Source organism: Coregonus lavaretus, assembly GCF_964263955.1.
Source record: "Coregonus lavaretus genome assembly, chromosome: 15".
NCBI lineage: Eukaryota > Metazoa > Chordata > Actinopteri > Salmoniformes > Salmonidae > Coregonus > Coregonus lavaretus.
Genome location: NC_140002.1, coordinates 8,200,132 through 8,228,009, shown reverse-complemented (window position 1 = coordinate 8,228,009; position 27,878 = coordinate 8,200,132). Strand labels below are relative to the sequence as shown.

The 27,878-nt window shown below is 42.8% G+C and overlaps 1 protein-coding gene across 5 annotated transcripts; it reads right to left on the bottom strand.

Annotated features, from left to right (window-relative positions):
• sytl2a (synaptotagmin-like 2a) lies at nucleotides 1-27,878 on the bottom strand. 5 transcript variants are annotated; one of them, XM_084177868.1, is made up of 13 exons: nucleotides 27,744-27,878; nucleotides 12,746-12,820; nucleotides 6,391-6,489; nucleotides 6,118-6,156; nucleotides 5,038-5,153; nucleotides 4,398-4,517; nucleotides 3,513-3,682; nucleotides 2,981-3,083; nucleotides 2,288-2,449; nucleotides 2,061-2,157; nucleotides 1,860-1,965; nucleotides 1,143-1,348; nucleotides 1-719 (listed from the first exon to the last, which is right to left on the bottom strand). In XM_084177868.1, the coding sequence occupies exons 3-13, from the start codon at nucleotides 6,443-6,445 to the stop codon at nucleotides 580-582; spliced, it is 1,314 nt and encodes a 437-aa protein (XP_084033994.1). In that variant the 5' UTR covers nucleotides 6,446-6,489; nucleotides 12,746-12,820; nucleotides 27,744-27,878; the 3' UTR covers nucleotides 1-579. The 5 variants fall into 5 exon arrangements, with proteins under 5 accessions (XP_084033994.1, XP_084033996.1, XP_084033992.1 ...); XM_084177870.1 differs by lacking the exon at nucleotides 4,398-4,517; XM_084177866.1 differs by lacking the exons at nucleotides 12,746-12,820; nucleotides 27,744-27,878 and adding an exon at nucleotides 10,358-11,942.

Below are 27,878 nucleotides of genomic sequence, written 5' to 3'. Positions count from 1 at the left end.
CCAACATGTGATATTGTATTGATTGTTGGGGTGCCTGAATTAGTGGAAACATTAACTTTGATGAAAAACATATGCTGTTACTATATTGAGTAATGTGAATAAATATATTTCACAAAGACAACAATGAAAACATAACACCACATTTCTGATTATATATGCTGTTGTATCAATAGTGGAAACATTCTCTTCAGTTCATTTACCATGGAATAACATTATGAAAACATATATAGGATTATATACAAATAGTGATCAATATGAATTGCAATGAATCAATTAAAACATAACCTATCTATATCTTAACAATTTGTGAGTAGGTATTTGATCAGTATGACAACAAACACGATTATGTAACATTTTCATCTTTCAAAAAATAAAATACCCATTTGTAATGTAGTTCTAAGAAGAATCTAAGCACCAAGCACAATACTCCAATATGCCTGTATGTTCTTTCCCCTACAAAAGTGAGAGATTATATTACTGATTACATTATCAGTTATAAACTTCATCAAACTGATACACCCAATGAGCAACATTCTTCTCATTTTGTCATACAACCTTTCACACACCATCTTATTTTGATCAACTTCTTGCCATTATCAACATTCTCAAGGGTAAAACATCCTCGACCCATTCATTGTGAGAATGCATCATTCTCTCCCAGAAACTTGCTTCTTCAGAGGTTGAATCCATCCAATCCACCTCCAACCCATAACTTTTACCTGTTAAGACAGATTGGGGATGATCCAGTTAGCTTCCTATTGGATTTATTGTGTATGCATATCAATATTAATAATTAGGCTACAACAGGTTTGGAACGACTCACGAAACAATTTCAATATAAAGACATGCTACGTTAGAGAAAAGCATTAATCCGATTCAGAAATTTGGGGAATTTTCTCAACCCATTAGATGCCGGAATTCAATCGGTGCTACAGTGCAGGGCAGAGGGCACTACACAGCTGAGAATGTGCCTTTTAAATACATTTTCCCAGATGTTCTCAGAGATCGCATTCATGGTCAACGCTGCGCATGTCGGCTCAAGTGTAAATTACCTTTAAAAGTCTGTTATAGTGTGCTGCGTTTTAACGTGCCTTGAATTGAATCCCGGCCAAACTGTAAACAAATTACACAAAGTATATCACCTGTTCCAAGGCCCAGCCTTAAGCCCCCAATGAAATGGTTAGCGAGCCGGTCGTGATCCCACACCGTGACTTCAACGCAGGCCTCTCGTAGGTCGTCTGGCCGAAAGCCATCGTAGACCATGGTGTGATTGAACATGGGGTTGGCCGTCTTCTTCACCACCCGAGTCTTCTGTCGGCTTTTCCTGCTTGTGTCTGGAAGCACGGTGCTAAAATAGCATACAACAACAACAGATAAGCAGCCTAGCACACGCTGGCCCACAATCTGATCCTGTGCATTTCAAGGAATTTCTTTAGCTCTAACAGTATACTGTAAGTTTAGGACAAAAGCAATCAATGGCCCAGTTCGAATATTACAGAAATGCGTCCTATCCTTTCTCGCTACCATTCTTGAGGTAATCACAGATATGAACTGGGTGGCTTGGTGAAAGTAATAGGGTGGTCACCTCATACCTATCCAATCGCATATACTGTAGATACGCATAAGCGCTTACCTCAAGGAAAGAAGGGAGGATGCATTTTCAAAGTATTCAAACAGGACTCAACAACAGTACAAAAAAGCTGTATTACACAGTGTATTACATTTGTGAGTGAATTGCTATAAATAGTGTTGAAAGAGTTTATATGACTAAATGGCACATTGGCACTATAAAGATATGAAATACTAAATTATTCTTCACACCCGTATTTAACCAGGTGCAACATATCCAAAACTCATACCATTTCACAAAGGGGTCCATGATCGCACCCCTGACAGCAGGCAGGTTCTTGCAGTCTTTTACCCAAATCTGCACCTCACCCGTCTCTGTTTTGGATGACCTCTTACCTATCAATTGAGTAAAAACACACATGAGTAAGTTATGTTCAATAGAACACAGAACAGGCTTGATGATGATGAGAGTGGTCTGAGAAACAGCTTACTGTAGGAGATCTGTGGCAGGAAACGCAATCCTATTCTCATCATTCCTCGATGGTCAATAGATTGGGAGTGAGAGGGACTGAGAGACTGTGTCGAAATCTAGAGTGAATAGAATAACTTTAGTTGTGGCAAGTTGGTATCAGATCAGTCTTTATGAGTTACCACCTACATAAAATTGACACTGCAAAACAGACTGTATACGACCAAAACTATTCCTCTTGTAGTTTACCCTTGCTTTCAAAGCATAGTCATTCATCTGTGTGTTGCTAAAGTCCCATTCAGACAAATCCAAGTCCACCTCGCCAAGGAAGCTGTTCCGTCCAAAGTTATCGTTGTGCCACATGGAGACATTAAGTGATCGAGTCTTGAGGGTCTCCATGGTAACTTTAAACTGCAGGGGTAGAACACGGTGTAAAACTACATTATTCAAAACAGACAATAGACAGAGCACTGATAGCTTCGTGTCGTCACTGATAGCGTTGTGTCGTCACTGATTGCTTTGTGTCGTCACTGATAGCGTTGTGTCGTCACTGATTGCTTTGTGTCGTCACTGATAACTTTGTGTACAGCTATTTTTGAACTTTTCCTGTTGAAAAACAATATCCCATTTATAATTTCAGGAATGTACACACTTAAGGGTAAATAAAATAGTTTTTAGCAAAATTGAGTTTTTGTAGATACAAGTTCAAACTTCATGGAGTTGGCCATTCAAGGAGTTGGCCTGATGGTGCCCTCTGATGTAATCAGCCTCCCCCCTTGCTTGAGGAACAATAGAGAACAAAAAAGGAAAGGCTCACCCCGCCATATACCTGGACCACCTATTGAGATGTGCCTTTTGTTGAGTGAATCAGGTGATAAATGAGCTGAAAGGGAGTCTGGAGGAGGACTTTAATAACCAGCCATCATAGCTCTTCTCTCTTACCCTAAGGATCTCATTGTAGGTGGGGTTCAAGGTCTTCTTTTTCACACTGGTTTTTCTCTTTCCCATCTTTGCTTTGTCCGGTAAGAGGTAACATTTCACATATCTGAAAATGAATATCCAACATCAAATTATTAGCCACTGCACAAATACAAAGCAAAAGCAACTAGGGCTGGGATTCAATTAGAAACCCTGCTATAGCACGCTGGACATTTAAAGGAAATTTCCAACTGAGCAGGCATCTGCAGCGTTTACCTTGAATGCGAACTCCGCAAACGCGGTAACATTTTGCTTTAAAAGCTGCAAAGTGCAATCGGATAGAAGTTGGTGAAAGTTTCCATGGCACATCATTGCTTTCCATGCACCTAGTCTCAAATTGCAATAACACACTGATGATCCTGTGTAAGGTAATGGAAAACAAGAATGTTTCCATCAACCTCTGTAAGCCTATGCACCTGGAGATGGCTGAAAATTATTTTACAATGATAGGATAATCACACACACACACAATCTTATTTATCACAAGAACACCTACGGATCGGAACGGTTCTTCTTGGGTTCTGCCACGGCAAGATCTCTGCAGTGGACAACAAAGATGTGGAACTCCCCGAGCTTCTGGACGTAATTCAATGCAAACCGGATTGTTCCCTTCACCTCCACATTCCCATCTACTCCACTGTAGATGCTTGCCACACTGCCGCTCACCTTAACGGTCCACATGATGTTAGGAAGAGACAACAGCATCAACAAGTGTTTTATCAAGCAAACCAAATACCCCATAGTCTGAGTTGCCTTTGACTGATAATTAGGGGGGAATTTTTTAAATAACTGATAACTCCTTCTTTTACTTCCAATGAGTTAGCCAATGGAGAAAACAAATTGATTCGCCTGCCTGATGTGTACACAACCATCTTTTAAGTGGTGTAACATTCTTAGAAGCAGTGATATGCAACTACAGCAGATGAGGCTGGTGAGGGGAGGACGGTTCATAATAATGGAATGGAGTCAATGGAATGGTATCAAACACATGGAAAACCAGATGTTTGATGTGTTTGATACCATTCCATTTATTCCGTTCCAGACATTACTATGAGCAGTCCTCCCCATTTAAAGTGCCACCAGCCACCACTGAACCTCAGTATTATTTTCTTCCAGATGCTGAACATAGGCCTCTCTTAATCTTAAGTGCATTCAGAACCCACATTTCCCGATTCTCTAGAACCCTAATACTCTTACATCTGCTATGGGACAATTGTATGATTCCTGTGTATCAAATGTGGGGGAGAAAACAAATGTTCTGCTGTAACTTTTGTTATTAGCATTATTAGGATTGCAGCCACGTGAATTCAAAGCAAAGTGAGTTTGATTATTTCATGGCACATGTCAACATATCTGATAGGGAAGCTGCATGAGAACATACAGAGGACATGGACGCCATGCCAGAGGAGAGGCTAAGGTTAGTGAGGGAACTGCCCGTCCGCTTTTTCCAGCTGAAGTTGAGACTTTTCACTGAGGTGCAGTCACTGTCTCTGCCATCCTTCTACAAGACAGTGCAGAAACAACAATGGCGGGTGGTCAGACACGCGCACACACACATACACACACACACACACACACACACACACACACAAACACACACACACACAGGTTCAAACACATTGTGGGCCTACATAGTGGTTGGAGCCAGGGTCTGCTACATGCACATACAAACCATGTTAAAAATGTACTGAAATGTGGGATAAAGAGTGGTTATCAATAGCTCATGTGTCTTATCCAAGCATGAAAAATACATTAATTCTATGACTTCCAAAAAGGAAAGGTGATTGCATTACCCCTCAAAATGTTATGCATTGAGTCACAAATGGTGGATTTTGAAAGCCATTCAAATGAATTCAAGAGGGAAGAACTCAACACAATCAGTTATTTTGCATTGTTGTCAACTTAAAGCTAACAAGGCAATTAACTTCCCCCTTATTCAGATGGGGTATATCACTCTAAAAATGCTTAGGTATTTTTTTGCCCTGAACAAAGGGCGCCACTGTCAGTAAAACATTTTTTACCTCATCCTGCAAAGCAGACACCGACTTGCTCATATTCTTCATCTGCTCCGGGACTGAGAGGGAAGAGGAAGAGGGAGGAGGGAGGAGGGAGAGGGAGGAGGGAGGCACTGCAGAGACTGGAAGATGCAAAGCAGATAGGTGGACAAGGACATTCACCACTCTCTAACTAATCTCTCCTAATGACTCAAATCAGCAGGGTCTTCACTCAAATCATTCAACGAATTAGTGAAATTACAAGACAATGTAATGACCAGCAGCATTAATCACATTGGCGAAACAACATGCTTTCCTCAACATTCCTCTGCTCTCAATAATCCACTTCCTGAATAATTCCATAATTCCCAAATCAACCCCTATCCCCTTCCCCTTAGACAATTGAGTAGATCTGAGAGGATTGGGAAGGTGTAAGTGATTGCGGACCTTCCACCTTGCCCTATGATAGTACAGGTGCATGAATTGTTGCCATATTCCTTATACCTATCCAATCCTCTCAGATCTCCCCAAGTGCCTCAGAGGTTAAAGCTAGGGATTGATTAGGGATTTTTTAGGACGAGTGTTGTGGGCATGTTTTGAAACCAGGGGAATTTAATGCAGCATTTTTGTGCGTTTTTGTTTGATCTGATGCACATGGACCATCTTATGTTGCATTTCTTGTCAAAAATGTTAACTCAATATACAGTAGGGCGTAAACAAGAACATAGTGAACATACTTGGGCAGAGTTAAGGAAGATTGATTTAAACAATCACAAGATCTAATTTTGTTATAACCATGGCATCACTGTGCCTGAAACCACAACAATCAACATAACAATGTTATTTGAAAAAGTATAGTTTCCTCAAATTGCAATAAAATATGAAGTGATATTTCAACAATGAGTTACAATTCTAATCTATTCTCATCACTGAATGGTTCAGGGTTTCAACTCTCACCAACAAATACAGTCAAAATCTAGTAATACCATTTAGTAGAAGCCAAGTATAACACAATTGTATTTGTTTGCACAATACTGGTGGTCTGCTTTCAAACAAAAAGCAAATGTACACTGTTTTTATGAAATGAAATGAAACAGAAATATTTACCATCATCCACACTTAGATGAATTGTACTTCTTTCTTCTCCTTTGGAAGAAAATAAAGGGTTAGAGGATTAAACAGTTAACTTCAGATATCATGAAAACAACATCATAATGCTCATTGAAAACTCTTTCTTAAACAATTTATTTGAAGGGTTAGAGCAACTATTGGAACAATTGGCCACGGCTAACCACAGTCTAGGATTGAGAATAACACTGAGTTAAGGAACTCAAGAATCAAGCCTTTGGAGCTCAGGAAAACCAAGAACTGTCTATTTACGTTTTGGCGGTGATACAACCTCCTCCAGACTTCTGGATAAGGGTCTTGAAGACATTTGTTTCAACTCTACCCTGATAGGGCTTAAGTTCTCATCATGACCTGCCACAGAGAAAATAAAATCAGCTCTGGAAAATATAGCAATAAACCGACGAACAAAAGACAGACCGGTCTTCATAGATTGCATGACATTAGGAAAAATGTCCCCTTCTGATATTTCCAGATACTTCCATTGTTCTGAACAAACAGTTGCACTGCAAATACTTGCACAGCATTCCAAAAATCTATTGATTGTTCTTTATGAAGATTAGGAAATATTTTAATGAGTTTGTTTTCATTTCAATCTACTGATTATTTGAAACACCCTGACAGATAATACAAATGTATATTAGCTTACTTCACAGTTTCTTAATGATCCAGGGTCATTCAAGTCTGTGGCATACAATGTGATTTGAAGAGGTGATTTACTAAACATGTTACATGGTAATCGAAAAGGTTTTCTTTACGCTTCATGTACTTATTTTAATCAGATAGACCTTGGTTAATTTGTGGGTCTACTCTACGGTATGGATATCATGATAATGTTAGAGACAATCATCTTGTGCCTATATCAGAATGCAGATACAATAACATAACAAAAAAAAATATGAAGAGGCAGGGTTACAGCGCCATGAAATGCAGGAATTTGTATATAAATACAAATAAAATGTAGACCTTATTGGTTTGCGCAAAGTGACAGTTTTAACAGCATTGGTTGTTTGGTACAGCACAGTATATTCAAAATTACTATTTCCTTTTACAGCTAAAGTTGGCGGATTGCTCATCTATTTCGACCCGTTAATGTCATGAAGAGACTTTGAGTGATGCAACCGTTGGCTATGCACACCTGGCTGAAGGAGCGCCGAGGTAAAGTTTAGCAAAGTTCAATGACACAATAGCGTGATAGAAGGTCTGGCAAGCTAGCTTTCACACTGTGCTGGAAAGCCAATCAATAAATGCAAAACCAAATGTACTGTTTAGCATGCTGTTTGGAAGAAACACCCACTAACGAGAAACTAGGTTTGCCATGCCATAAGGCTTACGACAAAATGACTTTCAATGTAGATTTACAGTTAGGTAAACTGGTTGCTTTCGGTCTGTCAGAGAGGCCTTTCAACATTTGCCACGTTGAAAAATATAAGAGGGCTTTTATAAGAGGACAGTATGTGCCCCCCCAAAAAGATATACAGTGCATTCGGAAAGTATTCAGACCCCTTCACTTTTTCCACATTTTGTTACGTTACAGCCTTATTCTAAAATTGATTAAATTAAAAATGTTCCTCATTAATCTACACACAATACCCCATAATGACAAAGTAAAAACTGGTTTTTAGAAATGTTTGCAAATGTATTACAAATAAAAAATAGAAATACCTTATTTACATAAGTGTTCAGACCCTTTGCTATGAGACTCGAAATTGAGCTCAGGTGCATCCTGTTTCCGTTGATCATCCTTGAGATGTTTCTACAACTTGATTGGAGTCCACCTGTGGTAAATTCAATTGATTGGACATGATTTGGAAAGGCACACACCTGTCTATATAAAGTCCCACGGTTGACAGTGCATGTCAGAGCAAACACCAAGCCATGGGGATGAAGGAATTGTCCGTAGAGCTCCGAGACAGGATTGTGTCGAGGTACAGATTTGGGGCAGGGTACCAAAAATTTCTGCAGCATTGAAGGTCCCCAAAAACACAGCGGCCTCCATCATTCTTAAATGGAAGAAGTTTGCTCATGAGTGGCGCAGCGGTCTAAGGCACTGCATTGCAATGTTGCGGCGTTACTACAGCCTGTGCCATTACCAGCCGTGACCGGGAGTCCCATAGGGCGGCGCACAATTGGTCCAGCGTCGTCCGGGTTAGGGGAGGGTTTGGCCGGGGGAGCTTTGCTTGGCTCATCGCGCTCTAGCGACTCCTTGTGGCTGGCTGGGCGCCTGCAGGTTGACTTAGGTTGTCAGTTGAACAGTGTTTCCTCTGACACATTGGTGCAGCTGGCGGGTGTTAAGAAGCGCGGTTAGGCGGGTCATGTTTCGGAGGACGCATGACTCGACCTTCGCCTCTCCCGAGCTCGTTGGGGAATTGCAGCGATGAGACAAGTTCGTAATCACGAAATTGGGGAGTAAAAGGGGGTAAAAATTACCACAAAATTAAAATTAATGGAAGAAGTTTGTAACCACCAAGCCTCTTCCTAGAGCTGGCCGCCCGGCCAAACTGAGCAATCGAGGGAGAAAGGCCTTGGTCAGGGGGGTGACCAAGAACCCAATGGTCACTCTGACAGAGCTCCAGAGTTCCTCTGTGGAGACGGGAGAACCTTCCAGAAGGACAACCATCTCTGCAGCACTCCACCAATCAGGCCTTTATGGTAGTGGCCAGACGGAAGCCACTCCTCAATAAAAGGCACATGACAGCCCGCTTGGAGTTTGCAAAAAGGCACCTAAAGGACTCTCAGACCATGAGAAACAATATTCTCTGGTCTGATGAAACCAAGATTGAACTCTTTGGCCTGAATGCCAAGTGTCACGTCTGGAGGAAACCTGGCACCATACCGACGGTGAAGCATAGTGGTGGCAGCACCATGCTGTGGGGATGTTTTTCAGCGAAGACTAGTCAGGATTAAGGGAAAGATGAACGGAGCAAAGTACAGAGAGATCCTTGATGAAAACCTGCTCCAGAGCGCTCAGGACCTCAGACTGTGGGCGATGGTTCACCTTCCAACAGGACAACAGATCGAACATCTCTGGAGAGACCTGTAAATAGTAGGGGTGTAACGATCCATCTACTACATCGATGTATCGATTTATATTCCTATGATCCAACTACATCGATCTGTGCTCGGCGAGTTGGCCTTTTGGACAACATATATCAATCTAACATCGTTTTAAAATGTAATAAATCGATTGTATCGATACTAGGAAATAACCCATTGGATTTAAGCACGTCAGACTTTATATGGATGTTTTTTCTTAGCACTTTTAATGATAAAGGCTTTAAACATTACTCGATTCAGTCTGCCTATCCGTGACGTCATCACCCCGCGCCAGCAGCAGCGCAAAGGCGCAAAGACAACAAAACATAGCATGGCGGACGACAGAGGAGAAGCCGACGAGCGAGAAATTATCAAGCCACCATTGCGGTCCTTACAAGAAACAGGAATCTAGGAAACTTCACCTGCACTGTCCAGTATCCAGGTATTTATTTCAGTCACACTGGTTGAATTTTTGGCTAAAAGGTTACTGAATCGATTTCAAGTCACTGAATCGTTTCGGATCGTATCGTTCTAAATGAACCAATATCGTCCTTGAATCGTATCGACAACCAAGAATCGTGATACAAATCGAATCGTTGTTAAAACGAATCGTTACACCCCTAGTAAATAGCTGTGCAGCGACGCTCCACATCCAACCTGACAGAGCTTGAGAGGATCTGCAGAGAAGAATGGGAGAAACTCCCCAAATACAGGTGTGCCAAGCTTGCAGCGTCATACCCAAGAAGACTCGAGGCTGTAATCGCTGCCAAAGGTGCTTCAACAAAGTACTGAGTAAAGGGTCTGAATACTTATGTAAATGTGATATTTACGTTTTTTTTATAGATTTGCAAAAAATTGTAATAACCTGTTTTTGCTTTGTCATTATGGGGTATTGTGTGTAGATAATGAGGAAATAAAACAATTAAATCCATTTTAGAATAAGGCTGTAACGTAACAAAATGTGGAAAAAGTCAAGGGGTCTGAATACTTTCCGAATGCACTGTATATCTACCTAAAAGAGGCAAATTCTGCCATGTGGAAGACATTGTCTTGTGCGTCTAACCCTGCTTCTTCCATCAAAGATCAGAATGATGTGGCCGACATGATTAGCCCCCACATTAAAATCATTAGCCATTTCACTTCTAAATCACTAAAACTATGTTTGATGAGAAAATGCAAAGCTCACAGCTTGAACTTGCCCGAGATTGAGACCAGATCTCAGGCATGCTTCCTCTGGATAAGCCAACATCGACATTCTCCATGGACCTAGGACTGATCCAAGATGGACTCCCCTCACTGCTTCTCATGCTCAGGAGCAATGGAGTGGGGACAGTGGGACTCAGATGGCCATTCCCCACTTTGTCTGCGATAAACTGAGGGATGTGTGTCCACTCAGCGAGCCCCAAATAATGCTGATTGCTCTCGGGAATGAAAGACCTTGCAAGGCGGGGATATGTTTCAGAGTCTTCCGATGCTCCCGAAAGCTTTCTTTCAACAGGATCCCTATTGACGGGCTGTTGGCCAATCTTGCCAGCTTCAGAGGCTCTTACATGCGGGTCCCCATGATTTGGCCCAGTGGACCGGTGAGGACTGCCCTCCTGTACACTTAGGTTCCCTAAACTTGTCCTTCTGACGGGGCAAGGGAGCGACCTAGTGGGTGATAGCGGGGACATCATAGAAGTTAGTGAGCTCTGTGCCGAGCCTCTACGTGGCAAGGTCAGGTGATCCTGCCCCTCCTCTTCAAGTCTAAACTGTGGAGGGGTAGATGTGATTCCTAGGGTAGGTTTGGTGGACTCTGATCCTGACAGAATTGCTTCACGTGAGAGTCCTTTTCTCTGTTCAACCACTGATGTTGCTCTCTCTGGATCATCCTGATTTTCCCTTGTGAGTAAGGCAATGTCTATGGAGAAGGTTGTTAATGGAGAACTATCACGCCTGGCTCCTTGGAAACTGGATGAATATCTGGGCAGGGCTTTTGGATGACAGGTCTTTGAAGGACTTCTCTTAAGTTCATCGTCAGTTGTGTCTTTCCACTTTGGCATTTCAGATCTAGGCAGAGGTGTTTTAGGACTTAAGGGCCATTCTTGAGACAGGGTTGGTAGTGATGAGTCTGAACTCCTTTTGATGAAACCCTTTTCTATTCTTTCAGTCACGGACAAGTCGGAGTCGCTAGCCTTTACTCCGTATAAGAAAGAGCTTTGCTTGTCATAGTCACCCTTCCCTAGGTCAGTTTCAGTTGGTCTTAGATCAGACTGAGAAGTGGCAATTGAGTGGTGAACTGGAGATGTTTCTGAGCATGGATGGGTTTGACTATCTAAAGCCTCCTTTGGTTTGCTAACAATGACCCTTGGTCCACTATTCTCCTTCTCCCAGAAGGACTTGAGGTTATTGATCTTGGCCTTCCTGCTTTCCTGTTGACTGAGGGACCGTCTAACGAGGGGCACTGGGACACGCCCCTGCCGGCTTGTGCGGTGACTGGATGGAGAAACAGGTAAAGGAATGGCCACCTCATCTGGCGGGACAGTCTGAGAAGGCACTGTCAAGCCCACAGATGAACTGGAATGCTCTTTAGAGATAAGGATGGGTTTATCCCTGAATGTACCTTTGTCACCTGATGTTTTTGACATGTAGTTGCTTTCGATGGAAGATGAGGACTTTTCGTCATATGACAGAGCAGCATTGAGGTCTATGTTACAGTGCTCTGAGGTTTCCACATTTTGGGAGACGGGATGGGTAATCAGCATATGTGTGTCATTACTATCATTGCTTATTGCTCCAAAGTTATTGGACTTTCTCATGCCACTAGTGTCGAGGTCAAGCTGAATATTTTGAAAAGATGATGATGCTTCAACAGTCTCAGCCTTGGCAAACTCTTCACCAAAATCATGCATTTTCTGGTCACAAGTATCCCCAGCACTGACAAGTACTTCACACCTCGTTGTATCAGTGCTTAGTTTACTGAGCAGTATTTTAGGGCCAATTTCTCTTTCCCAAAATGATTTAAAGTGGGAGAGTTTATCTGGAATTGTATCTACTCCCTCTGGCTCCTGTTGAGTTTGGTCTATTTCTTTTTTAAGCACTAGTTCTCTAACCTCTGGTGTCTCGTCGTTTTTAGCTGACTGTTTGTCAGTAGCACATTTATGCAGATCTTGCTGCTGGTCAGAATAAGTATTCACAGTGGATTGGCATTTGACGAAGTTCAGGATGGCATCGTCAAGCTCTTTCTGTTCAGAGAGGATCACCTCCTCTTTAACTGGGCTTTGCAGCTCAGGGATTCTCTCTTCTCTTGCTTCCCCTCTACTAAATATCCCTAGGAGCCCTCTCAGAGGCTTTGGAGACACATGATTAGATGGCTTCTTAGAGGCAGCATCACTTGGCATCTCATCTGTGATGACGTCGACAGGAGTCACTGGTTCATCACTGGGTTGTTGGGGGAGCTGTGCCTGTGGCTTGTTACTGCTTCCCAGGTCCCAGCTGAACCAGTCTCGGACCTTAACCACGGAGTGACCGTCCTCCTCTGTTATCTTGGTGGGGGAGAGCCCCTGGGCCGCAGCCCCTAAGACAATGGGCTTACCTGTCTCTTGCTCAGCACAATGGAGATCGGACACCTGAGGGGTAAGGTACTCAGCATGACGATGCTCAAGTTGATCTGTAAAGGAAATAAAAACAAATTGGATTGCTCATCACTTGTATTTGCTGTATTGCTGACATACAAATGTAGGATCTTAATTTGAGCCAGTTTGCTACAGCAGGAAAAGAATCCTGCACCAACAGGAAATGTGAATTATTATGTGGATTATAATGAATGGACATTTTTGTAGGGGTTGATAAATTTTTCATTAGGGCAAATCAAGTCAGAAATGTTAAAGTGGAAATGACACATTTTGGAAGATTTTTAAAAACTCAAATACACTACAAGCAGGAAAATTCTCAGCAACAAAAGAGCGAGCAAATTCAGATCATACATCTGTACAGAGCAATAAATAATCAAGCAAATTACTGAATTGAACTACACTACCGGTCATTAAAGTTTTTTTCTTTATTTGTACTATTTTCTACATTGTAGAATAATAGTAAAGACATCAAAACGATGAAATAACACATGAATCATGTAGTAACCAAAAAAGTGTTAAACAAATCAAAATATACAGTGGGGAACAAAAAGTATTTAGTCAGCCACCAATTGTGCAAGTTCTCCCACTTAAAAAGATGAGAGAGGCCTGTAATTGTCATCATAGGTACACGTCAACTATGACAGACAAAATGAGAAAAAAAATCCAGAAAATCACATTGTAGGATTTTTTATGAATTTATTTGCAAATTATGGTGGAAAATAAGTATTTGGTCAATAACAAAAGTTTCTCAATACTTTGTTATATACCCTTTGTTGGCAATGACACAGGTCAAACGTTTTCTGTAAGTCTTCACAAGATTTTCACACACTGTTGCTGGTATTTTGGCCCATTCCTCCATGCAGATCTCCTCTAGAGCAGTGATGTTTTGGGGCTGTCGCTGGGCAACACGGACTTTCAACTCCCTCCAAAGATTTTCTATGGGGTTGAGATCTGGAGACTGGCTAGGCCACTCCAGGACCTTGAAATGCTTCTTACGAAGCCACTCCTTCGTTGCCCGGGCGGTGTGTTTGGGATCATTGTCATGCTGAAAGACCCAGCCACGTTTCATCTTCAATGTTCTTGCTGATGGAAGGAGGTTTTCACTCAAAATCTCACGATACATGGCCCCATTCATTCTTTCCTTTACACGGATCAGTCGTCCTGGTCCCTTTGCAGAAAAACAGCCCCAAAGCATGATGTTTCCACCCCCATGCTTCACAGTAGGTATGGTGTTCTTTGGATGCAACTCAGCATTCTTTGTCCTCCAAACACGACGAGTTGAGTTTTTACCAAAAAGTTCTATTTTGGTTTCATCTGACATTCTCCCAATCCTCTTCTGGATCATCCAAATGCACTCTAGCAAACTTCAGACGGGCCTGGTCATGTACTGGCTTAAGCAGGGGGACACGTCTGGCACTGCAGGATTTGAGTCCCTGGCGGCGTAGTGTGTTACTGATGGTAGGCTTTGTTACTTTGGTCCCAGCTCTCTGCAGGTCATTCACTAGGTCCCCCCGTGTGGTTCTGGGATTTTTGCTCACCGTTCTTGTGATCATTTTGACCCCACGGGGTGAGATCTTGCGTGGAGCCCCAGATCGAGGGAGATTATCAGTGGTCTTGTATGTCTTCCATTTCCTAATAATTGCTCCCACAGTTGATTTCTTCAAACCAAGCTGCTTACCTATTGCAGATTCAGTCTTCCCAGCCTGGTGCAGGTCTACAATTTTGTTTCTGGTGTCCTTTGACAGCTCTTTGGTCTTGGCCATAGTGGAGTTTGGAGTGTGACTGTTTGAGGTTGTGGACAGGTGTCTTTTATACTGATAACAAGTTCAAACAGGTGCCATTAATACAGGTAACGAGTGGAGGACAGAGGAGCCTCTTAAAGAAGAAGTTACAGGTCTGTGAGAGCCAAAAATCTTGCTTGTTTGTAGGTGACCAAATACTTATTTTCCACCATAATTTGCAAATAAATTCATTAAAAATCCTACAATGTGATTTTCTGGATTTTTTTTCCTCAGTTTGTCTGTCATAGTTGACGTGTACCTATGACGAAAATTACAGGCCTCTCTCATCTTTTTAAGTGGGAGAACTTGCACAATTGGTGGCTGACTAAATACTTTTTTCCCCCCACTGTGTGTATATATATATATATATATATATATATATATATATATATATATATATATATATATATATATATATATATATATATTCAGAGCCATATCACTGTAATGCTTAGAGAAGATCTCATGTCAAGTGTTATTGAAGTGCTGTGGTTGCAGGTTCTTATTCTTTTGGAGTGTTGCTATAGGCCACCAAGTGCAAACAGTCAGTATCTAAATAATGTGTGTGAAATGCTTCATAGTGTATGTAATGTAAACAGAGAGGCCTGCTTTCTTGGGGACCTGACTATTGACTGGTTTTCATCAAGCTGTCCGCTCAAGAGGAGGCTCCTCACTGTAACTATTGCCTGTAATCTGGTTCTGGTTATTAATCAACCTACAAGGGTTTTTAGAGTGGCTATATTCAGGAAAGCCACATTTCCAAATGCTGGGCCTAAAATAGTGAATAAGAGATAATACAAAATATTTTGCTGTGACTCTTATGTGGATGATGTTAAAATTATTTGTTGGTCTAATGTGATTAATAAGGAGCATCCAGATGCTGCACTTGATGAATTTATGAAATTGTTTCTTCCAATTATTGATTAACATGGACCTGTTAAAAAACTGACTGTTAGAATTGTTAAGGCTTCATGGATTGATGAGGAATTGAAAAACTGTATAGTTGAAAGAGATGGGGCAAAAGGAGTGGCTAATAAGTTGGCTGGACATCTGACTGGCTGATTTACAGGAAATTTAGAAATTATGTGACTAAACAAAAAAATAAAGAAGAAACTGTTTTATGAAGCCAAGATCAATGATATAAAGAATGATGGAAAAAAAACTTTGGAGTACTTTAAATGAAATTATGGGCAGAAAGACAAATTCAACTCCATCTTTTATCGAATCAGATGGCTTATTCATCACAAAACCATTTCATGTTGCCTATTATTTTAATAATTACTTAATTGACAAAGTGAGCAAACTTAGGCAGGAAATGCCAACAACAAACAGTGAGCCATCGTATTCATGCATAAAAAAACTAATAATGAAAGAAAAGCATTGCAAGTTTGAATTTTGTAAAGTTAGTGTGGGAGAGGTGGATATTTTTTTGTTAACGATCAATAATGACAAACCTCCTGGCATTGGCAACTTAGATGGAAAGCAATTGAGGATGGTAGCTGACTCTATAGCCACTCCTATCTGTCATATCTTTAATCTGAGCCTAGAGGAAAGTATTTGTCCTCAGGCCTGGAGGGAAGCCAAAGGAATTCCGCTACCCAAGAGTGGTAAAGCGGCCTTTAATTGGTTCTAACAGCAGACCTATAAGCTTGCTGCCAGCTCTTAGCAAACTGTTGAAAAAATTCACAGAACAGCGCAAACTGGCTCTAACCAGAATAGAAAGAGGAGTGGGAGGCCCCGGTGCACAACTGAGCAAGAGGACAAATACATTAGAGTGTCTAGTTTGAGAAGAGATGGCGCCGGAGAAGATGGCTGCCGTTTTACAGCCCTCTAACCAATTGCACTATTATGTATGTTTTTTCACGTTATTTGTCATTTATTCTGTACATAATGTTTCTGCCATCGTCTCTTATAACCAAAAAGAGCTTCTGGATATCAGGACAGCGATTACTCACCTCGTATTGGACAAATATTTTTTCTTCAACGAGTCGGACGCGAAGGATATCCTACAGACACCCGACAAGCCCCAAATCCCCGTCATTCGCAGGAGAAAGAGACGGAGATATCGTGGACGTAGGTCGGGGTGCCTTGTAAGGATCCGACGGCGAGCGAGTAAACTGCCTCTTCCATCAATCCTATTAGCCAATGTTCAATCATTGGAAAATAAATTTGATGACCTAAGATTACGGTTATCGGCAGGATAGAACGCCTGACTCCGGTAAGACAAGGGGTGGTGGTCTGTGTATATTTGTAAACAACAGCTGGTGCATAAAATCAAATACTAAGGAAGTCTCAAGGTTTTTCTCGCCTGAGGTAGAGTTTCTTATGATAAGCTGTAGACCACACTATTTACCAAGAGAGTTTTCATCTATATTTTTCATAGCTGTCTATTTACCACCACAAACCAATGCTGGCATTAAGATTGCACTGAATGAGCTGTATAAGGCCATAAGTGAACAGGAAAACGCTCATCCAGAGGCAGCGCTCCTAGTGGCCGGGGACTTTAATGTAGGGAAACTTAAATCCGTTCTACCTAATTTCTACCAGCATGTTAAATGTGCAACCAGAGGAAAAAAAACTCTAGACCACCTTTACTCCACACACAGAGACGCATACAAAGCTCTCCCTCACCCTCCATTTGGCAAATCTGACCATAACTTGATCCTCCTGATTCCTGCTTATAAGTAAAAACTAAAGCAGGAAGCACCAGTGACTCGGTTAATAAAAAAGTGGTCAGATGACGCAGATGCTAAGCTACAGGACTGTTTTGCTAGCACAGACTGGAACACGTTCCGGGATTCTTCAGATAGCATTGAGGAGTACACCACATCAGTCACTGGCTTCATCAATAAGTGCATCGATGACGTTGTCCCCACAGTGACCGTACGTACATACCCCAACCAGAAGCCATGGATTACAGGCAACATCCGCACTGAGCTAAAGCGTAGAGCTGCCGCTTTCAAGGAGCGGGACTCAAACCCGGACGCTTATAAGAAATCCCGCTATGCCCTCCGACGAACCATCAAACAGGCAAAGAGTCAATACAGGACTAAGATTGAATCGTACTACACCGGCTCTGACGCTCGTCGGATGTGGCAGGGCTTGAAAACTATTACAGACTACAAAGGGAAGCATAGCCGCGAGCTGCCCAGTGACACAAGCCTACCAGACGAGCTAAACCACTTCTATGCTCACTTCGAGGCAAGCAACACTGAAGCATGCATGAGAGCACAGCTGTTCCAGATGACTATGTGATCACGCTCTCCGTAGCCGATGTGAGTACGACTTTTAAGCAGGTCAACATTCAGACGGACGGATTACCAGGACGTGTACTCCGAGCATGTGCTGACCAACTGGCAAGTGTCTTCACCAACATTTTCAACATGTCCCTGACTGAGTCTGTAATACCAACATGTTTCAAGCAGACCACCATAGTCCCCGTGCCCAAGGACACTAAGATAACCTGCCTAAATGACTACCGACCCGTAGCACTGACGTCTGTAGCCATGAAGTGCTTTGAAAGGCTGGTCATGGCTCACATCAACACCATTATCCCAGAAACCCTAGACCCACTCCAATTTGCATACCGCCCCAACAGATCCACAGATGATGCAAACACCTCCCTCTGCAACTGGATCCTGGACTTCCTGACGGGCCGCCCCCAGGTGGTAAGGGTAGGTAACAACACATCTGCCACGCTGATCCTCAACACAGGGGCCCCTCAGGGGTGCGTGCTCAGTCCCCTCCTGTACTCCCTGTTCACCCATGACTGCATGGCCAGGCACGACTCCAACGCCATCATTAAGTTTGCAGACGACACAACAGTGGTAGGCCTGAACACAGACAACGATGAGACAGCCTATAGGGAGGAGGTCAGAGACCTGGCCGTGTGGTGCCAGGATAACAACCTCTCCCTCAACGTGACCAAGACAAAGGAGATGATTGTGGACTACTACAGGGGAAAAAATAGGACTGAGCATGCCCCCATTCTCATCGACAGTGCTGTAGTGGAACAGGTTGAGAGCTTCAAGTTCCTTGGTGTCCACATCACCAACGAACTATCATGGTCCAAACACACCAAGACAGTCGTGAAGAGGGCACAACAAAGTCTATTCCCCCTCAGGAGACTGAAAAGATTTGGCATGGGTCCTCAGATCCTCAAAAAGTTATACAGCTGCACCTTCGAGAGCATCCTGACTGGTTGCATCACCGCCTGGTATGGCAAATTGTATTGGCCACATGCGCCGAATATAACAGGTGTAGACATTACAGTGAAATGCTTACTTACAGCCCTTAACCAACAATGCATTAATTTTTTTATAAAAAAGTAAAATAAAACAACAACAAAAAAAGTGTTGAGAAAAAAAGAGCAGAAGTAAAATAAAAGAACAGTAGGGAGGCTATATATACAGAGGGGGTACCGGTGCAGAGTCAATGTGCGGGGGCACCGGCTAGTTGAGGTAGTTGAGGTAATATATACATGTGGGTAGAGTTAAAGTGACTATGCATAAATAATTAACAGAGTAGCAGCAGCGTAAAAATATGGGGTGGGGGTGAGGGGGCAGTGCAAATAGTCTGGGTAGCCATGATTAGCTGTTCAGGACTCTTATGGCTTGGGGGTAGAAGCTGTTGAGCAGTCTTTTGGACCTAGACTTGGCACTCCGGTACCGCTTGCCGTGCGGTAGCAGAGAGAACAGTCTATGACTAGGGTGGCTGGAGTCTTTGACAATTTTGAGGGCCTTCCTCTGATACCGACTGGTATAGAGGTCCTGGATGGCAGGAAGCTTGGCCCCAAGTTATGTACTGGGCCGTACACACTACCCTCTGCGGTCGGAGGCCGAGCAGTTGCCATACCAGGCGGTGATGCAACCAGAAAAAAGTTAATGCATTGTTGGTTAAGGGCTGTAAGTAAGCATTTCACTGTAATGTCTACACCTGTTATATTCGGCGCATGTGGCCAATACAATTTGCCATACCAGGCGGTGATGCAACCAGTCAGGATGCTCTCGAAGGTGCAGCTGTATAACTTTTTGAGGATCTGAGGACCCATGCCAAATCTTTTCAGTCTCCTGAGGGGGAATAGGCTTTGTCGTGCCCTCTTCACGACTGTCTTGGTGTGTTTGGACCATGATAGTTCGTTGGTGATGTGGACACCAAGGAACTTGAAGCTCTCAACCTGTTCCACCACAGCCCCGTCGATGAGAATGGGGGCGTGCTCAGTCCTCTTTTTTTTCCTGTAGTCCACAATCATCTCCTTTATCTTGGTCACGTTGAGGGAGAGGTTGTTATCCTGGCACCACACGGCCAGGTCTCTGATCTCCTCCCTATAGGCTGTCTCGCTGTATGTTGTCCATGTCGTCGTTCGGCCACGACTCGTGAAACATAAGATATTACAATTTTTTATGTCCCGTTGGTAGGATAACCGTAATCTTAGGTCATCCAATTTATTCTCAAATGTTTGAAGATTGGCTAATAGGATTGATGGAAGAGGCAGTTTACTCGCTCGCTGTCGGATCCTTACAAGGCACCCCGACCTACGTCCACGATATCTCTGTCTCTTTCTCCTGCGAATGACGGGGATTTGGGCCTTGTCGGGTGTCTGTAGGATATCCTTCACGTCCGACTTGTTGAAGAAAAAATCTTCGTCCAATACGAGGTGAGTAATCGCTGTGCTGATATCCAGAAGCTCTTTTTGGTTATAAGAGACGATGGCAGAAACATTATGTACAGAATAAATTACAAATAAAGCGGAAAAACACACATAATAGTACAATTGGTTAGAGGGCTGTAAAACGGCAGCCATCTTCTCCGGCGCCATCAGCCGTTTCCAGCTACAATAGCCATTTACAACATTAACAATGTCTACACTGTATTTCTGATCAATTTGATGTTATTTTAATGGACAAAAAAATTGCTTTTCTTTCGAAAACAAGGACATTTCTAAGTGACCCCAAACTTTTGAACGGTAGTGTAGATTCAATGGTTGTAAAGATGGGGAGAGGTCTGTCCGTAATAAAGAGACGCTCTGCTTTTCTGACACCACATTCCAAAAATCAAGTCCTGCAGTCTCTAGTTTTGTCTTATCTTGATTATTTTCCAGTTGTGTGGTCGAGTGCTACAAGGAAAGACCTCTCGTTTTTGCATCACCAAAGTCAAAAGAGTTGGGTATAGCCTACTAGGTGCGTGTCGTTTGGTGCAGCGGGAGCAGGCAGGGGTAGAGCTGCCGGAGTGTCGCTCAGCCACTTCTCACAATGGTGCTGGTTTAGTAACGTTAGATCAAAGCTGAATGTCATCGAAGATCACATAATGATTCATTAGTATTCTAAAAAACATAACCAAATATAATAGCATAGTATAACATTACTGTTACAACAAAAACACCACCTCATTTCGGGCGGCAGGTAGCTTAGTGGTTAAGAGCGTTGTGCCAGTAACCGAAAGGTCGCTGGTTCTAATCCCCGAGCCGACTAGGTGAACAATCTGTCGATGTGCCCTTGAGCAAGGCACTTAACCCTAATTGCTCCTGTAAGTCGCTCTGGATAAGAGCGTCTGCTAAATGATCAATTATTTTTTATTTATTTATTTTTCTTGTTAGATTTTAGGATGGTTAGCTGAATAGTCCCCAAAATATGATAATAACCTCCCGAGTGGCGCAGTGGTCTAAGGCACTGCATCGCGGTGCTAGCTGTGCCACTAGAGATCCTGGTTCGAATCCAGGCTCTGTCGTAGCCGGCCGCGACCGGGAGACCCATGGGGCGGCGCATAATTGGCCCAGCGTCGTCCAGGGTAGGGGAGGGAATGGCCGGCAGGGATGTAGAGCATGGCGTTTGCAACGCCAGGGTTGTGGGTTCATTTCCCATGGGGGGCCAGTATGAAAAATACAATAATGTATGCACTCCCTAACTGTAAGTCGCTCTGGATAAGAGTGTCTGCTAAATGACTAAAATGTAAATGTAATAATGCGGCCAAAACTCAACCGCACGCACCACTAGGCAGAATGTGCTTGGATTGAAACAAAATACAGGATGGCTATATAGTCTGTTAACATCATCTGCTCTAATTTGCTCACGAAACAGTAATTCAAGAAGATCTAAATGTATATTCCCATGAAACTGATTGAGATCAAATGATTGGCATGCAGACACAGTTTGAAGATTCACCGGTAAAACGTGAAGAATTATCATTCACAATTGACAGTGATGATAGCCTACATCAACACCATCATCCCACCCTGGACCATCACAATTCACATACCGCCAACAGATCCATAGATGACGCAATCTCTATTGCACTCCACACTGCCCTCTGCCACCTCTGTGAGAATGCTGTTCATTGACTACAGCTCAGCGTTCAACACCATAGTGCCCTTCAAGCTCATCACTAAGCTAAGGACCCTGGGACTGAACACCTCCCTCTGAAACTGGATCCTGGACTTCCTGACGGGCCGCCCCCAGGTGGTGAGAATAGGCAACAATCACATCCGTCATGCTGACCCTCAACACGTGGGCCTCTCAGGGATGCGTGCTTAGTCCCCTCCTGTAGTACCTGTTCACCCACGACTGCGTGGCCGCACATGACTCCAACACCATGATCATTAAGTTTGCTGACGACACGACGGTGGTAGGCTTGATCACCGATGACGACGAGTCAGCCTACAAGGAGGTCAGACACCTGGCAGTGTGGTGCCAGGACAACAACCTCTCCCTCAAAGTCAGCAAGACAAAAGAGCTGATCGTGGCCTAAAGGAAACGTAGGACCGAGCACGCCCCCATTCAAATCGACGGGGCTGTAGTGGAGCGGGTCGAGATCTTCAAGGTCCTCTGTGTTCAAATCACTAAGGATCTATCATGGTCCACACACACCAACACAGTTGTGAAGAGGGCACGACAATGCCTCTTCCCCCTCAGGAGGCTGAAACAATTTGGTATGGGCCCTCAGATCCTCAATAAGTTCTACAGCTACACCATTGAGAGCATCTTGACTGGCTGCATCACCGCTTGGTATGGCAACTGCTTGGCATCCGACCGCAAGGCGATACAGAGTGTAGTGCGTATGGCGCAGTACATCACTGGGGCCGAGCTCCCTGCCATCCAGGACCTCTATACCCGGCGGTGTCAGAGGCAAGCCCACATTTTTGGTCCATTTACCCTTTTTGCACAAACTTTTTTTTACTCATCACATAAGCTGCTGCTACTGTTTATTATCTATCATGTTGCCTAGTCATTTTATTCCTAGTTATATGTACACTACCGTTCAAAAGTTTGGGGTCACTTAGAAATGTCCTTGTTTTCGAAAGAAAAGCAATTTTTTTGTCCATTAAAATAACAGAGTTGCAAAGAAAAGCCATATCTCAGACTGCCCATCTTAATCTTTTATTTTTATTGGCCAGTCTGAGATATGGCTTTTTCTTTGCAACTCTGCCTAGAAGGTCAGCATCCCGGAGTCGCCTCTTCACTGTTGACGTTGAGACTGGTGTTTTGCGGGTACTATTTAATGAAGCTGCCAGTTGAGGACCTGTGAGGCATCTGTTTCTCAAACTAGACACTCTAATGTATTTGTCCGCTTGCTCAGTTTTGCACCGGGGCCTCCCACTCCTCTTTCTATTCTGGTTAGAGCCAGTTTGCGCTGTTCTATGAAGGGAGTAGTACACAGCATTGTACGAGATCTTCAGTTTTTTGGCAATTTCTCGCATGGAATAGCCTTAATTTCTCAGAACAAGAATAGACTGACGAGTTTCAGAAGAAAGTTATTTGTTTCTGGCCATTTTGAGCCTGTAATCGAACCCACAATTGCTGATGCTCCAGATACTCAACTAGTCTCAAGAAGGCCAGTTTTATTGCTTCTTTAATCAGCACAACAGTTTTTCAGCTGCGCTAACATAATTGCAAAAGGGTTTTCTAATGATCAATTAGCCTTTTAAAATGATAAACTTGGATTAGCAAGCACTACGTGCCATTGGAACACAGGACTGATGGTTGCTGATAATGGGCCTCTGTATGCCTATGTAGATATTCCATTAAAAATCAGCCGTTTCCAGCTACAATAGCCATTTACAACATTAACAATGTCTACACTGTATTTCTGATCAATTTGATGTTATTTCAATGGTCAAAAAAATTGCTTTTCTTTCGAAAACAAGGACATTTCTAAGTGACCCCAAACTTTTGAACGGTAGTGTACATAGATAACTAAATTACCTTGTACCCCTGCACATCGACTCGGTACTTGTACCCCGTATATATAGCCAAGTTATCGTTAATCATTGTGTATTTATTATTACTTTTATTATTACATGTTTTACTTTTCTATTATTTTCTTTCTCTTTCCATTGTTGGTAAAGGGCCCGTAAGTAAGCTTTCACCGTTAGTCTACACCTGTTGTTTACAAAGCATGTGACTAATAACATTGTATTTTATTTGGTTTCCTTTGACCACACAGTCACGCAGTCCCAGATCATTGGTACTCTGTTGTAACATGCAAGCATTCCTTTTGGTGCTCTAAGCATTTCCTTCAAGACAACACGCGGTGTGTAAAGGAGATTGGCGCTCAATAATTAATTTCTATTCACTGTTAATCAGTGGGCTCGTCACGAGGTAGATTTATTGTCATACACTACATGACCAAATGTATGTGGACACCTGCTCATCGAACATCTCATTCCAAAATCAAGGGCATTAATATGGAGATGGTCCCCCCTTTTCTGCTATAAGAGCCTCCACTCTTCTGGGAAGGCTTTCCACTAGATGTTGGAACATTGCTGCGGGGACTTGCTTCCATTCAGCATTGCTTCCAAGACCATTAGTGAGGTCGGGCACTATTGGGCGATTAGGCCTGGCTCGCAGTCGGCATTCCAATTCATCCCAAAGGTGTTTGATGAGGTTGAGGTCAGGGTTCTGTGCAGGCCAGTCAAGTTCTTCCACACCGATCTCGACAAACCACTTCTGTATTGACCTCGCTTTGTGCACGGGGGCATTGTCATGCTGAAACAGGAAAGGGCCTTCCCCAAACTGTTGCCACAAAGTTGGAAGCACAGAATAGTCTAGAATGTCATTGTATTCTGTAGCATTAAGATTTCTCTTCACTGGAACTAAGGGGCCTAGCCCAAACCATGAAAAGTAGCCACAGACCATTATTCCTCCTCCACCAAACTTTACAGTTGGCACTATGCATTGGGGCAGGTAGCGTTCTTTTGGTATCCGCCAAACCCAGATTCGTCCGTCGGACTGCCAGATTGTGAAGCGTGATTTATCACTCCTGAGAACGCGTTTCCACTTGTACAGAGTCCAATGGCGGCGAGCTTTACACCACTCCAGCCGACGCTTGGCATTGCACACTGAGTTGCCATAGAATGATACGTGGCTGGTCTAAACACCTCATAAAATCTCACAATTAGCACAAAGCAGGATATTATGCAACATCAGTGAGAGGTGCCTTTGACTATATTTGGAAGCAAAATCGTTCTCTATTCAATCACAGTTGTTGAATTCTGCTGGCTCTGAGGTTGAGTCATCAATGAGCCATAAAGAGGTGTTTCATTGTGAGGTCAAAAGGGAATAGATAGGGAACAGATAGAGAGGAAGGGGCAGCATACCAAATGGCACCCTATTCCCTATACAGTATAGTGCACTACTTTTGACCAGAGCCCTATAGGCCCTGGTCAAAAGTAGTGCACTGAATAGGGAATAGTGTGTAACTTGGGACACAGCCAAATCATCCCCAACTTGTTGTATCAATAATAATCAATAGCTCTCTTTTGATAAAGACAAGAAAGACGCAGTGTGCAATTTTGCATCCATAGAGTCTCATTGGCCACCCCACTGTGGTGTTCTTGAGCAATTTAGATACATTTAGATAATACTTTTGCTAAAGACCATGTAATGGAAACCAATTCATCATGTATAAATGTATTATTATTTCATCACCACACAGAGAATCTGATCAACCTGGAGTAAGGTGAAATTGCCCCTAGATGCTGATCTTCGGTCAGTTTAGCATTTTCCTCACCTAAGTGTTAAGATTAAGATTGGGGGAGGGGAAGCTGATCCTAGATCTGTACCTAGGGGAAACTTCGCCATGGCACGCACAACCTCATCAAATAAATGTTTACATTTTACATTTTAGTCATTTAGCAGATTATCTTATCCAGAGCGATTTACAGTTAGGCATTCATCTTAAAATAGCTAGGTGGGACAACTACATATCACAGTTATAGTAAGTACATTTTTCCTCAATAAAGTAGCTATCAGCAAATTTCCATACTGATTAACATGGTATGGAAATTAACTATTGAGCGCCAATCTCCTTTACACAACTGGTGAGTTGTCTTGAAGGAAACGCTTAGAGCACCAAAATGAATTCTTGAATGTTACAACAGATTACCAATGATCTGGGACTGTGTAGTCAAAGGAAACCCAATCAATGTGCCTGGCAAAGCTTGAGGTACTAGGGGATTACCAATCCTCTTCACCATTACCAGGGTGATAAGCAGAGCACATCATTAACTTCAAAGAACGCTAAAAATCCTGTTTTCACAAAGATGACTGGTTGCTATGCTATGTACACAATCAGATTAGACTGCATTTCCTTATTTGCAGCAGTAGCACTTCCTTCTCAGAGAATGGAAGATTGAACCAAGACAACTATGGCAGTGATAAGCAATATGGCCCCATACATTACTTGTAGTAGTCCATGTGTCATTCAATGTTGTACCGAATGTATCGTAAAATAAGTTAGACCAAAATGGCTAATGGAGCTACAGTAAAATACTTCTATTCGTTCTTTGTCACCGGATGAAATGCATGAGACTGAAATAAAAACAGACGCCTAATGTATGCACCTACTAACTAAGTTCCATAATCAGAGTGCAGTACACTTGGGGTGGCAGGTAGCCTAGTGGTTAGAGTGTTGGGACAGTAACCAAGAGGTTGCCTGTTTGAAACCCTGAGCCAGCAAGGTGGAAAAATCACCCGTTCTGCCCTTGAGCAAGGCAGTTAACCCCCACAACTACTCCCTGATGATGTTGATGAAGGTAGCCCTCTGCACTTCTCTGATTCAGAGGGGTTGGCTTAAACGCGGAAGACACATTTCAATTGAATGTTTTCAGTTGTGCAACCGACTAGGTATCCCCCCCACCCCTCTCCTTTACACACCTGGTGAGTTGTCTTGAAGGAAACGCTTAGAGCACCAAAAGGAATGCTTGCATGTTACAACAGAGTACCAATGATCTGGGACTGTGTGGTCGAAGGAAAATATGTGAAGTCAATGTTAAGTTAAGCCCCAGGTTTGCAGAGTACATAATAACAATGGCAATGGAGTGTACCATTTTTGGTATTTGTTTACAGTGTATGGTTGTGGGTCAAACATCTAATGATTGTAGCCTGTTTAAGCACATCTGCCCTGTGCTTGCTCACTCCTCAGAGTTCACCAATTTAGAGGTTGACTTGGGTGTGGTGCATGCAGCATCCAAGACTCCTGACACAAATATTTTCAATTGAGACCAATGGAAATTGGGTGAAGTTTCCCCTAGGTACAGATCTAGAATCAGCTTCTCCTCCCCCAACCCTAACCATAACCATTAGTGGAGGGAATTCCAAACTGACCCCAGATCAGGGTCTAGGGGCAAATTCACACACACCATTGCCATTGGACCTTATACGACCTTGGATTAATTTTTAACTGCCCTTTCAACAAAGCATGAACATGCATGAAAAAGAATGTTCCCAAAATGTATGTCCTCATATCATTTTAATGTTGTCATCTGATATTTTTTATAGAGATAGGGCCTACACATTATTTTTCACTGATCTGATTCTGTTTAGCAGAGGCTGCTGAGAGAGATAAAGTTGAGTTGGTACTTCAATTGAATTTACGTAACAATGGGGAAATGGCAAAATTATCAGTTTGCAAGTTTCATTGAATCCAGGAAACAAAACTCACACGGCATAAATCAAGTGCGCCAGTTGATTTACAATAGTTAACATTTCCCGGTGCGCCAGTTGATTTACAATATGTAACATTTCCCGCAATTGATTGTTTTATGGCTAAATATAGCGTTAGTTATCCAACAGTATTCAGAAATAGCCTTATTAAAACATGACTGTCATCATCGCACGCAATACATAGAGAAAGATAAACATTGTTTTAAATTTACATTAAGAAAAAGGCAGATAACACTTACCCAAGACAAGACAACTGCGTTGCACCGTGAGAACAACTTCTTGAGTGGTCCCGAGGAGATGGATTATGTCCAAACCCAAGCACGAGGCTCAGACGCCGAGTCGAGACTGACAGCATGAAAGATTTCGTTAGATGT